General features: G+C 35.5%; 1 protein-coding gene across 1 annotated transcript in view; it reads right to left on the bottom strand.

Annotated features, from left to right (window-relative positions):
* The window catches only part of LOC125228258 (glycine receptor subunit alpha-4-like), a 60,054-nt gene that overhangs the window by 23,168 nt on the left and 22,303 nt on the right, over positions 1-14,583 (bottom strand). Inside the window, 1 exon segment of the mRNA XM_048132756.1 lies at positions 10,257-10,324. Within this exon segment, the coding sequence (XP_047988713.1) occupies positions 10,257-10,324 (68 nt within the window).

Genomic DNA, 14,583 nt, shown 5'->3' with positions numbered 1-14,583 from the left:
GAATTAATCCAATATCGTGTTTCAATGCGATCTAGTAGTTGTTTTAATATTTACTGTGTATATGAATAGTGATTTCTTAGTGTATTTCTAAAAGTCGAAAATAATTTGGATTGCACGTTCGACGCGACGCGAGGCGGACGGCCATTTTAAATTACACTGTGTCTATTGGTGGATAACTGAGCGCGTCGGGATCAACTTATACTGGGCGTGTTGTTACTGTGTTTACTTGAATTTAAAAGTTGTTTTGTATGATATGTACATTAAGTGTCATTCAATTATACGTATTTTTTATACTACGTCGGTGGCAAACAAGCATACGACTCGCCTGATGTAAAGCGGTTGTTAAAAGAGAACGCTTATATCCCAACGCATTAGCGTTGGTAGTTAGGTAAAGTATTTGATTTGATTTGATTTGATTTACAATAAAGCAGTTTTACTTTTGATTATGAATTTAAGCAAGACTAAGCAATCTTGATACTGTAGTATAAATTTAAAGATGATAAATAAATAAATAAATATTATTGGACATTCCTACACAAATTGACTGAGTGTAAAGTAAAGAAGAGAGTGATATTTTTTTGTTTAGTGTTCTGAATTACGGTTTGATAAAAGAAGTGACTTTACGATGTTTTCCTAATGAAATAACTATATCATAATATCATGTGATTAGATGATTATTTTGTTTATTATGTATTTTGATTACTATTTGAGTACACATAATATATTTAATGTGTACAAATGTTACTCGTCAATATTAACAACAAATTAGATGAGTTAACACAGACTTATTGCATTACTGAAATATAATGAATATGGGGAATTATGTCCCAAATGATATATTTAATGTGTACAAATGTTACTCGTCAATATAACAACAAATTAGATGAGTTAACATAGACTTATTGCATTACTGAAATATATTGAATATAGGGAATTATGTCACAAATAATATATTTAATGTGTACAAATGTTACTCGTCAATATTAACAACAAAATAGATGAGTTAACACAGACTTATTGCATTACTCAAATATAATGAATATGGGGAATTATGTCCCAAATGATATATTTAATGTGTACAAATGTTACTCGTCAATATAAACAACAAATACGATGAGTTAACATAGACTTATTGCATTACTGAAATATATTGAATATAGGGAATTATGTCACAAATAATATATTTAATGTGTACAAATGTTACTCGTCAATATAAACAACAAATACGATGAGTTAACATAGACTTATTGCATTACTGAAATATATTGAATATAGGGAATTATGTCACAAATAATATATTTAATGTGTACAAATGTTACTCGTCAATATTAACAACAAATTAGATGAGTTAACACAGACTTATTGCATTACTCAAATATAATGAATATGGGGAATTATGTCCCAAATGATATATTTAATGTGTACAAATGTTACTCGTCAATATAAACAACAAATACGATGAGTTAACATAGACTTATTGCATTACTGAAATATATTGAATATAGGGAATTATGTCACAAATAATATATTTAATGTGTACAAATGTTACTCGTCAATATTAACAACAAATTAGATGAGTTACCATAGACTTATTGCATTACTGAAATATGATGAATACACTATGCAACATATTACTAAAAGTTCTTTATGGGGAATTATGTCCCAAATAATATATTTAATGTGAACAAATGTTACTCATCAATATTAACGAGAAGTTAGATGAGTTAACATAGAATTATTGCATTACTGAAATATAATGAATACATTATGCACCATATTCCTAAAAAGTCTATATGTGGACAATCCTCTCTCACGTATGTTGAATAACATCATTGGTAAAATTTTATCATCTATATTATTTTCTTTTCTATATTATTATTAGCTGTTTCTACTTAGAAGATTTTGAATATTTGATTGAAATTAATTTTGATAATGTTTTTAACATTTATGAAATATCAGTTCATTTTGATGGCACGAAGTAAGATCTTTATTATTTCTTCACTGCTGTTTGATATGAAATATCAGTTCATTTTGATGGCACGAAGTAAGATCTATGTTATTTCTTCGCTGCTGTTTGACATAATGTTCAGGTGGACATTTTATGGTTTAAGTGCACTAACCGAGCGGAACGCAGAGTTAGGAGTCGTACTGTATAATAGAAACAGTCGATTCGCGCAACTTATACCTAATGAATTGTATTCCTGACTAAGGTCATATTAAGGCTAAGGCCTATTACAATTATTACCTAAGGGTAAAAATGATCTACGGATCTGCCATCAAAGCTTACAGTCTGACTAAGGTCATATTAAGGCTAAGGCCTATTACAATTATTACCTAAGGGTAAAAATGATCTACGGATCTGCCATCAAGGCTTACAGTTTGACTAAGGTCATGTTAAGGCTAAGGCCTATTGCATTTATTACCTAAGGGTATAAATTGATCTACGGATCTGCCATCAAAGCTTACAGCTTTTGGGAATGGGTTATGGGATTAGCTTAGAGTGAAATGAAGTAGGTAGGGGTTTCTGGTGAATACTTGACGTTTCAATCATCGGAATACCATTAGGAATTGTGAAACGTTTTCTAGCCATTCGCTGAGTCTTATACTCCTAGGAATAGGGAGGTAGGGATTAGGAAGCCCAATCGAGGGATTTTCCCACAGTGATTGGTTTAGGGAGACTCCATACCCCACCTAGTATAGGAAGCGTTAGTTTTAGCATTCAGATTTTATTAGGTTAAATTCCATAACTTTAGAGTCACTTCGGCTTATCCGACGCTTCTCGTGCGACAGGAGTCACAAGTAGGAGTTGGGGATTTTTACCAAAAACCTTTTTTATGTTTATGTATTTATTATCTACATCGTTACACCTGGAAGGACTACAAGGACCACTGTTTCTACTCCAGCTGAGCTACTGCTATTGTCAACCAACTCCAACGACTGACGAGAGTTCCAGTATCCAGATTCTGCAGTATAGTACAATTACATGAATGATTACTTAACTAAATTATTATTGTGTTTGTTATATTACATTGATTAAAACATGTTCTTTGTTACTTTGCTTTTGTTATTTATCTACTTCTCATAATAACCTAACTTTAATATAATCTAACTTTCTAAGATCTAAAACTTTATAGTAAATTACCTTTAATTAATTATCTTAGTTTCATTAAATTCCAGTTTTGTAGGTATGCAACTCTCCTCCTTGTTAAAGAACCAGGGGTTACTACGCACAACTACGGAGTCCTACCACTTACTAGACGATCACATCACTTTTATGGCCAAACGTTTAAATGCAAGACAGAGACAGATAGTTAAAGTAGAGTTCCTTGAGATTTAGGTTAGTTATTGGGTAAATGGGTCTTTGGGTTTAAGGTAGCGTTTAGGTGGGGCGAGGGGGTTTTTACAACGGCATCACGACTGTTAAATCAATACTTAAAGTTCAATTCCGCCAAAATGACTACGTCAGAGCCGCAAGCGGTGGAACTTTAATAAACAACCAAAACTTTTACTACAGGAGCTTAATTTCGACACGATAAAACTGACGTTTCGTGTTGATTGTCAATTGATGCCAATAATATCACGGGCATCACGGCCTGCTAGCCGAATGGCATTTCTGCGACGCCAGACGCCGACAGAAATGCAGTCTAGCTCTGTCGCGCCAATACGCAAGAGCGATAGAGATAGCTTAAGTAGTGAAAGATATATTATCGTGAGCGTCTGTGCATTCGGCTAAGCACACAGGCGGTTTAGCACAGAGCACAGCACAGCTTGCATTCTGTCGTGCGAGTCCATACATGTAGCGCGTCTTCAAGTATGGGCTCGCACGCAAGCGGCGAGACCGCAAATTGTGCTAAACCGCCAGTTGTCAAATAGTAAAATCACCAATCTAGATAAGATATTTGTATTCCAAAATTAGGTGACTAGTGTAACAACAAAAAAAAAACTATTATAACCGTACCTATAGTAAAACAAGCTTGATTTCTGTTCCATTAGCTTACATAGAATCAAGACTTGAAGCGACACACCATAATACCCACTGTTGTTTCTTTTTCCAAATGATGTGACTTTGACAGTTAATTTGAGTCGCATAAGGCCCCTGAACGTGTTACAGGGCGATTGATCAAGCAAACCTTGAATTTAAAATTAAGATTCAGGTTTTAGTAATAAAAATGTTTAAGCATGCATATAAAGGAAAGATATATCAAATGTTTTTGGAATGCCTCGGTAGGTAATCAATAGATTCGTTTCAATAAGGCAATGCATGGTCTGTAATAGTGTATGACTGCAGGGAAATTTTGGAGATAGATGCTATTTTTAAAAAATGCTATGGAGTTTTACTGGTTTTGAAACGACGTTGGACGATGACCATGGTCACGCCTGATTTTATACGCATCTAACGTGCCTATGATTTTTGCTTCATTTCGAATTTAGTATTCAGTGTTAAAGTAATCTTCAAGGTCGTATCAAAACTGCAATAAATTGAGAAATCAAAATTGGGCTATAAATAAATATGTAATTATTCTTTTGCATAATATTTCTGAAGTAACATCAGCAATGATAATTTTTGTTAAGTACATCAACATAACCTAAAATTACCCTTTATGGAATTGGATAAAAAGTTAAAAGGAATAATTATGCCGCTAACCCAAAATCCTATCCATAGAGCGTTTCCGCTTTATCCGATCCGATATCGGAAATAAGAACGATTTCAATGGCAAATGTCAAAAATGGCGCCTTTATTATGTAGGATATTGATCCTACATCTGATATCGGATCGATTAATGTAAAAACGCAGTTATGACCGGAAATTCTAGTGAAAAGTCACCATGACAACTAATCTCACATAAATGGCAATAAAGTTGAGTTCCTATGACCACCTTTCTGCTTCATCATTAGATCAGCTCCATGATACCATAATATTGCGTTGTCACGTGATTTACAAATGTGTGCAAAATTTCAGCTCAATCGGAAACCGGAAAGTGGGTCAAATTTAGCTCCTACGTTTTGAACTTAGTAATGTATAAATAACAATACATATGTACCTAGACTCCTTAACTCAAATAATCTTTTTAATTTAGTCGCAGATAAATTAGTAAATTTATGTATGATTCTTAGAAATGAACAGATTATATTAAAAAATTCAAGGCAAGTTCAATAAAATAAAAGCTTGTAAAAAGAAAATGTTTTCTTCGTAATTACATTTCGCTTTCAAACTAAATATGTACTAGTAAAATAAAGCGGCGTTTAATAAAAAAAAGTCTTGTTGATTCGAGTTAATGAACGTTAATGAATGATAAGCTAAAAACGAGGTGGCGCTGATTCCGCCGAATAATATCCGGATCCGGCCTTAAGTGGATGGATCACAGCCATCGTTAGCGCGATGTCTAGTCTAAAAATATACCATTGAAAATTAATAATAGACTATTTTTAAATTTTTTAACCCCCGACGCAAAAACGACGGGTTGTTATAAGTTTGACGTGTCTGTCTGTGTGTGTGTCTGTGCTCATGGGAGCCTGGGGTCCGTTTTGACAACTAACCCCAAGATTTGCCGTAGGCACTAGTTTTACGAAAGCGACTGCCATCTGACCTTCCAACCCGAAGGGTAACTAGGCCTTATTGGAATTAGTCCGGTTTCCTCACGATGTTTTCCTTCACCAAAAAGCGACTGGCAAATATCAAATCTCATTTCGCAAATAAGTTTCGAAAAGTTCATTGGTATGAGCCAGGGTTCGATCCCGCGACCTCCGGATCGTAAGTCGCACGCTCTTAAATATAAAAAATAAAAATAATTAGAGATAACGAGGAAACTGCGGCAATGAAGTAGAATTTCCCTTTTCTCTTGAAACGCGCTTAAAACAGGGCTTATAGAAATCCATAGGCAACGGTAATTGCTTACCACTAGGAAATTTGTCTACCTTCTATATCAATAAAAGAAGAAAATATACTACATTTATAATATGGAACTCATAATCGTGTAAATCACATTCACATCTTCAAAATGATCAACAAACATGTTTTAAACACCAGACGCTGGTGTAAGTTTTTATTAATATATTCTCTAGCTCATTAAACTGTCTTCTCCGTCATTAATTTTCATGGTTCTTAAAGGTTCAGGAACGAGTCATTCACCTGTGTAAAGATTTAGATATATGTTTGAGCTACATATACCGTGTTTTTAATGAATTCCGTTAACTTTAAGGGAAGATTCTTTAGTTCAAATACAATCAATTTCTCTGAGCAACTATCGTCTTAACTCTTACGGTTATCGAATTATTGAAAAAATATATTTAATTACTGAACACGTGTGTGGCATCCTTTACCACTTCCTAATGTTATTTGTTTTGACATGTGCCGTCAAACACTTGACAATGACTTCAATGTTATGATTAAGGTCCTCTCACATTAATTAATCCATTTCTTTTTTTCGAATTTAACAAAAAGCGATATACAGAGTGATTCCTGATGATGAACCTAACTGCTTGTCAAATTTAACGAAAAACAAAAAAAACCACGGTGTATAATATACCTATATGAGTTGCACGTGGTGGTGATCAAAGATAATTGTATAATCAATTATTGAATACGAAGAGGATAAAATAGTGACTACGTTTTTAGGAATATATATATATATATATATATATATATATTAAAGTACTATATGTATGTGTATATATATATATATATATATATTAAAGTACTATAATATATATATTTATTTATTTATATATTTATATATATAGGGTAGACCGGCGACAATAGAAACACGTTACGGTTGAAACAAGCCAAATTTCTCGAAAACTACAATACCTACGTTGAATACGCAATACTCACGACACGCGGTCGATCATTTTGCAAGTTTGAACCAATAAGGATCGGGCACGCGAGTGACGTGGCAGTGTCAGGGAGCCGATGAAAATTTTCGACCGAAAAAGTAACTATTGGTGCTCTCGTATATTTTTGTCTAATTTTGTGTAGCAGTGTAGTATGGAAATTTTAATTCACTAAGTGATATGAGTGTGGATTCTATAATATGTTAAGTGCCATGAAACAGTGATGAAGTGTCATTAATTGGTAAATAATTGATTTTGAAATCAAACATGTGTTGTAGGGACGATAGAAACAACGTACTTGTGGACGATTGAAACGTTTCAAACGTCCCTGTGTTTTAATCGTCCCCACAAGTAACCGACTATCAATAAAATGGGGTTCTGGTTTTTGTAAATATAGCAGCGTGTAAATTCCACGAATGAAAGCAGCAACATGTACGTATAACTCCGACCTGAAAACAGAAGCATGCGACCGACAGATCTTCAAAAATGTCTACATACAGTGCACACCGTTGTGCTACTGACTGGTTATGATTGAAACAAGGTTATAATTGAAACACCCACTTTTGTATGAAAAACGTTAATATTTTTTTACGACTATTCCATAGAATTATATCTTATTGTTTCATCTTAACCAAAATGATAAATTTATATGTAAGAAGTTACTGAAACAAAGAAGATTAAAAGTCATGTATTTCTTTTCTTACATACGTTTCTTTTGTCAAGATCTTGAAAGAATCTTCAGGCGCTGATATTTTTTGTATAGTTTGTACTACGAAAGTGATCTTTTGGTGGTCTGTTCTTATAACACGGCAGTCATTATTAAATATATGAATAAAAACATTCCTTTATTTTTCCCCAAATTAATTAAGGTGTTTCAAATGACCTCGCATAGTGTTTCAATTGACAACCATGTGGGGTCAATTGTACCACTCTCCCGCTTACATATAATACAAAACTCCCGCATACAAAATAACCATGGGCAACATACCTTTAAAACTAATTTTCTTTAAAAGCCTAATAATTTTCCTTCTAAAAAATAACTTTCATATCTTCCTAACTATTCAAATTAAAATGCTACAGGCGATTAAGTATAAATTGTTTCAGTTGTCCCCGGTCTACCCTATGTCAAAGATTGCTCCTTTGATATAGGATATCGGATCGTGTAATGTGAAAACGCACTTCGAATGGGAGTACATCTATCTAAGTGCGCACGGGAAAACGTCCCACTTTGTCGATTACTATAAAGCCGCTTTGTCAGTTTATTCATATAAAGATACAAGCAAATCTCGCCTTAATGGTAACCGACAAAGTGGGACGTTTTACTAAACACACTCGCATATTATGTTACTAATACCTTTAAATGAGCAATTCTTGTATATTTGTATTATTATTAATATTGTCTTCGGTTACCGCGATAGTTACTCATGAAATAAAACTATGGAAACGGATTAAATCGCGTATAATGAATTTACAATTCATCCCGCCGTTTCGAACACTTTACAGCGTTTGTGGTCAATGGGTGACTGAGGAAAAATTACAATGTGCAAAAGCTACCCACATACAAGAAATATTAACGAACCATGACCATAAATAATATAGATTTCTAAGCCAGGTTCACACACTAAAAATATAAGTAAAGCTAGTTATACAATATTAAAAAAAATACCATTACTATGTTAAAAAACAATTAATCAATTAATCTACACAAAATTGACAAAAACAAACTGCAAATTCATTATACGCGATTTAATCCGTTTCCATAGTTTTATTGTATTACTAGCTTTTACCCGCGGCTTCGCCCGCGTAATAAAAGTATTCATTAATATTTTCATTTGGATCCGTAGGGACCGTAGGTTTCTCTGTAGGTATATTTATCTGCGATTATTTCGATTGCACATAATACTTTTGCTTGCAATGATTGTAGAAATATTACACATCGACCACAGCGTAGGTAATTCTATATACGCTGGGGAAACCTTTATAAACATCCCACATAGCCCGTATTTCGACACTATGATCGGTGGGAAAAAAGTACTTTTTTCTATTATCCCTTACAATTTTTTACATTTTGCTTATACTTATCGCAAACGTAATCTTCAAGCAAGCAAACAACGATCGTCTTAGAGCACATTGATTGTAAGAGACCGCCGACCGATTATCCGTATCCCGCTAACGATACCCATATTATCCGTATCCGTATCCGTATCGCTATCGCTAACGCTATCGCTATCGCTATCGCTATCGCTATCGCTATCGCTATCGCTATCGCTATCCCTATCGCTATCCCTATCGCTATCCCTATCGCTATCCCTATCGCTTTCCCTATCACTATCCCTATCGCTATCGCTATCCCTATCCCTATCCCTTATCAAGATGTTTAATGATATAACACTTTAAGTTCTCGCGCTTTGTACACATATTTAAAGTCACATACAGGTCGAACGCGATTAATTAACATTATTTTTACCTTTTTTCCCAACGTTTCGGCCAGGTTGCACTGGCCGTGGTCGCGGAAGACTGACGTCCCAGCAAAATGTCACCGGAGATGTAAACAACACAAAACTACCCGATATTAATTTATATAAATGTTCGGGGTAGACAAATAAATATAATCTACCCGCTTTTAGTTAATGTTTATTTCCCACCATGTTTATTTTAAAGGTAAAAATAATGTTAATTAATCGCGTTCGACCTGTATGTGACTTTAAATATATGTTTAATGATTTCTTATCAAGTGCTAAAATATAAAGTTTCATGGTTTTATCATTTAAAATTAAGAAATCCCATACAAACTTTCAACCTCTTTTTCAACCCCTTCATCCCTTTTTTTCGAAATAAAAAGTAGCCTATGTTCTGTCTCAGGGTCTAAAGATTGTCTGTTCTAAATTTCATCAAAATCGGTTGCGTGGTTTAAGCGGGAAAGCGTAACAGACAGACAGACAGACAGACAGACAGACAGACAGACAGACAGACAGACAGACAGACAGAGTTACTTTCGCATTTATAATATTAGTAAGTATAGTAAGTATGGAAGTATGGATTATTGTTTATATATAGGTATATACCGGCGATCTCGGATACTGCTCTAACGATTTGGCTGAAATTTGTTATGTGGGGGTTTTCTGAGGTGAAAAATTGATCTAGCTTAGTCTTACGTCCCGGGAAAAGCTATTCTTTGAAATTCATACGTTTCCTTCAAAATAAAACAGAACTTCGAGCGAGCGAATGTGACTGGTCAATTTTTTCCATGTTTTACAATGTTTACATTAAATAGAGTGACCACCGGTTATATATGCTAGGCGTGTTCAGTGGATACATGTACAACTCAACATCATAATAATGGAAAAAATGTATTAGTTACAAGTTACAATTGTCCCGCAGTCGAGATTTGCCCCGCTGTACCATGTCAAAGTGTAAGAACTCACCAGGTGGAATGTTTCTGTTATAGTCTGAAGGTATGTCGTAGGTTTGCTGCTCCAGGTACAGGATCTGGCTGGAAACAAGGTTCACTGATTAGTGTTCAGATTATTAACTTACGAGTCTACATTTCATGGTATGTAAATGGAAGGTTGACGAAACACAAAATGAGCCTATACTTATATGTATATGTACTAGAGATAAAAAGTAGCCTATATCACTCTCCATCCCTTCAACTATCTCCACCTAAAAAATCACGTCGATTCGTCGCTCCGTTTTGCCGTGAAAGACGGACAAACAAGCAGACACACACACTTTCCCATTTATAAAACACTAGCTTTTTCCCGAGGCTTCGCTCGCATTAGAAAGATACAAAAAGTAGCCTATGTCACTCTCCATCCCTTCAACTATCTCCACTTAAAAAAAATCACGTCAATTCGTCGCTCCGTTTTCCCGTGAAAGACGGATAAACAAACAGACACACACACTTTCCCATTTATAATATTAGTATGGATAATATACTAGTCTGCCTAAGGTCTGACTTGGCGAGTTCTCATATACGAATTATTATGTTCGATGACTAGTTTCTACCAGCAAGCCAAATTTCGGAATAATAAAATAAGAAGTAGGTAACAAGTTTAGAACTTGCGAGGGCTATAATATGATTTGTATATGAAAACTAGCCAAGTCAGACCTCAGGCTACAATACATTATCCTAAGTAATAAGAAGAAATGATATTTTATGTTGTTATAAATACATTTCAGGACGGACCATTGAACTTGGCACCCATTTAGATCTCACTTCTTTTTTAGCTGAAGTCAACAACCAAGGCATAAAGGTATCATAATATTATTGAACTTGGCTCTCATTTCACAATTATGTTTTTGATGCGATATCATTACTTTCTGTAGATAAATTACATGCGCTAAATATTGAAACAATAACTAATTGTTAATCTCAGTTAATAAATACGAAAGTCGACTATACTCTTAAATATATGATAAAAGTGACGACTTTTAGACGTTGTTATCTGAATAACCGTTTGAGATGTGTTTATCAAATTTAAAGCATATATGTATCTCGCAAGTCTCAATATATGAGCCAAATTTGACACGTTTATGTAAAATGTAACATGCACGTTTATGTAAGTTTTTGAGTTATGAGGGGGTCAAAAGTGGCTCCAAATGGTTCGTGTAATATAACTCACGGTGCTGCTCGCCAGTTCTGTTACTTGAACTTGGCTTGGCACGCTACCGCTACCGCTACCTTCCATTCCATTACTGTCATACAAAATCTATGAAAAAATGGTAACGGAAAGGGAAAAAAACCTTGGGACACTTTTTTTCTCCTATTAGGATTGAAAGAGCTCGCGATTCTGAGTGAAAACCACATAAAAATTTCCAAATCCAAAAAAGTGGGGGGACAACTTTGAAAACCATGGATCCGTATCGTAACTAGAGCTAATATCTGCTGTATCTTGAAGTTCGAATCGACGTAGCCTACGTGTAGACATAGTCTACAATGGCATTTATTTATGTAACAGATAATGCATAAGAAGATTCCGCTAATACAATTAGGGGAAGGTGAAGAATCGACGTGGCATTTGCGTGGATTAGGGCCGCTAAGCTGCTCTAGAGACAGTTTAGGTGCGTTGGTATTTCCTGGTATATAATTGTCTATATATTGATTCTAGTACAGTAGGCTAGTTTCCTACTGGTCAAATCAGCTTCTTTTTAAGAACTGTCAAAACGATTTGGTAATATGGAATTACTATGAAATACTGAGGAGTGACGTCACGGTCAATTCATTTACTTTATATCTTTCTCTTTGACTTATTAAATAGAAATTGTGTTAAACATAACTACTGTCCATATTTTTCTTCTAATTATGTGGTGCTTTATTTCGTGCACTGCATAAAATATTTTATTTCAAGTATAGGAAACTAGCCTGTTGGTGTAGTATGACGCTTCTTAGTGATGAAAAATATACCCAGTTTCAAGCAACATCATCATCATCACCCTCCTCCGTTATTCCGGTATTCGTCATGGCTCGGGGTCCGCTTTGACGTTTCAAACAACAATGAGGAGGCACACTCAAAGGCCCATACGTGAGAGCGAGAAGATGATATGTTTTTTCTCTCTCACACATATTAATGACAGTGACATGCCTAGACACTTGCACGGCGCCTCTGCAAGTGTCTAGGCCTGGAGGGATAAAATGTCAGTGTGCCTCCTCATTAAATGAGGTGCTTGTACATTCCGATGCTTCGTGCCGTGCCTAATGCCGCCATAAGCCACGCTCGGCTTCCGAAGGGATGAAATTTCGATATCCTCGGAAAAAAACGTTTACTATGATGTCTACTATCACGATGCAAAGCGGCTTGCTTCCATCTAAAAGTGCAGCTTTTGGCCAAAAATCCTCTATAACAAGTATGACTATAAATAGATGGTAATTGCGACTATTTAATAACATCCAGGTGATATGACGAACAAATGTTGCAGAAGTACCCGAAAAAGCACTTGTAAATACATACATACATTTTACAAGACAATCTACCGGCCTGTATCCCAAAAAGGGGCTAAACGCGTTTCGAGAACAATTCTTCATCAGAAACTTACTAAATAAGCTATCAATATTACTCTTGGTAAATAACATTGAAAGTAAAAGAAACTGTGACATTGCAGTGACAGGTTGCCAGCCTCTGGCCTCCCAACCGGAAGTCCCCTCCATAACCCATATCCCTATAAATCACCTTTCTAACTATGACATCCACCAAATACGAAGAAAACAGGTAGCTGATGTGGTGAAATTCGTAACCCGTCACCACACAGGCAAAAATAAATTTCTTTTAAATACCTAAAAATACAGAAAGACAATACATTTTAGCCGCTCCTTAAAGAAATATGCTTAAAAAATCTGATTTGCATAGCACAATGCCGGTTTATAGTGCAATTATTTTGTTATTGCACAGTTTAGTTTAAATTTGAAGTAAAGTCATTATTTTATTACTCATAAATTCAAGTAACCTTTTACATTTCTTCCTCTTTATTGTTCTTAATTTGGCTCACATGAATAAAACAACGCTTTTTGAGTTGCACATGAAGTAGGCATATTAATTACACGACGGGCTGGTAATGAAATATCGCATGTTCGACCACACGAAGGCGGCTACAAACTAAAACGTGCCAGAATGAAGAATGACGGAAATTGTGGATTGTTTATCGTTATAGGTCATCGCTTGCACTTGTAACTTCAGTCACTTAGTTTCTCACCTTTGTTTTATAAAGGAAATGTAAATCATCATCATCCTCCTTGCGTTATCCCGGCATTTGCCACGGCTCATGGGAACCTGGGGTCCGCTTTGACAACTAATCCCAAGATTTGGCGTAGGCTAGTTTTTACGAAAGCGACTGCCATCTGACCTTCCAACCCGAAGGGTAAACTAGACCTTATTGGAATTAGTCCGGTTTCCTCACGATGTTTTCCTTCACCGAAAAGCGACTGGCAAATATCAAATGACATTTCTCACATAAGTTCCGAAAAACTCATTGGTGCGAGCCGGTGTTCAAACTTCGAACCCGCGACCTCCGGAACGAAAGTCGCACGCACTTACCGCTAGGCTACCAGCGCTTCATAAAGGAAATGTAAATATTACAGGCTTTATTCTATAGTAAGAATATCGGAAATCAATAAGTAAATTATAAATGGAAATTAATCATGAACATATTTTTATAATTATATGAGAAACTAAGACTAAACTTAAAAACTAGCTAATGTCTAAAATAGGCGCTTGAGGCATTTGTACCAAGGATACTGGCGATTTTTTCTCGCTGTATCGCAATGCTGATACGTTGTGCGAGGAAGTCGCCAGCTCTTCAGTCACCAGTTACCTCAAACAGATGCTTCGCGATTTCTGTGAGCAACTTGTTCGCGCTGGGACCCCATTATAAGTAAATTTCATAAATATGATGGGACCAAAAAGGGGATGGCGGGATGACTTAAATGCATTTTAACCAATTTGGAGGGGTTTTCGATTGTAAGAGTCGAATGGAAAAAGCGAAGGGAGGCCTTTGCCCAGCAGTGGGACATCAATATGGGGTATATAAAAATATTATAGGACAGTAGTACCACAGTATAATAAAGAGTACTATCGTACAGTATGGCCACTCCCGCTCTCCGCTGAAAGTGCCGCCCGCCCCCTCTCGGTTACCTCACAGTTACCGCCTGTCAAAAACGCGAACAGTCGATCTGTCATATTTCACTCATACAAGCATAGTACGCGTTCACCTACACGAGCTTAGACTGTGTGCTAGGAACGCGCCTCTTTCATATAT

The sequence above is a fragment of the Leguminivora glycinivorella genome, chromosome 7 (assembly GCF_023078275.1).
Source record: "Leguminivora glycinivorella isolate SPB_JAAS2020 chromosome 7, LegGlyc_1.1, whole genome shotgun sequence".
NCBI lineage: Eukaryota > Metazoa > Arthropoda > Insecta > Lepidoptera > Tortricidae > Leguminivora > Leguminivora glycinivorella.
This window is presented reverse-complemented; position numbering and strand designations above follow the sequence as displayed.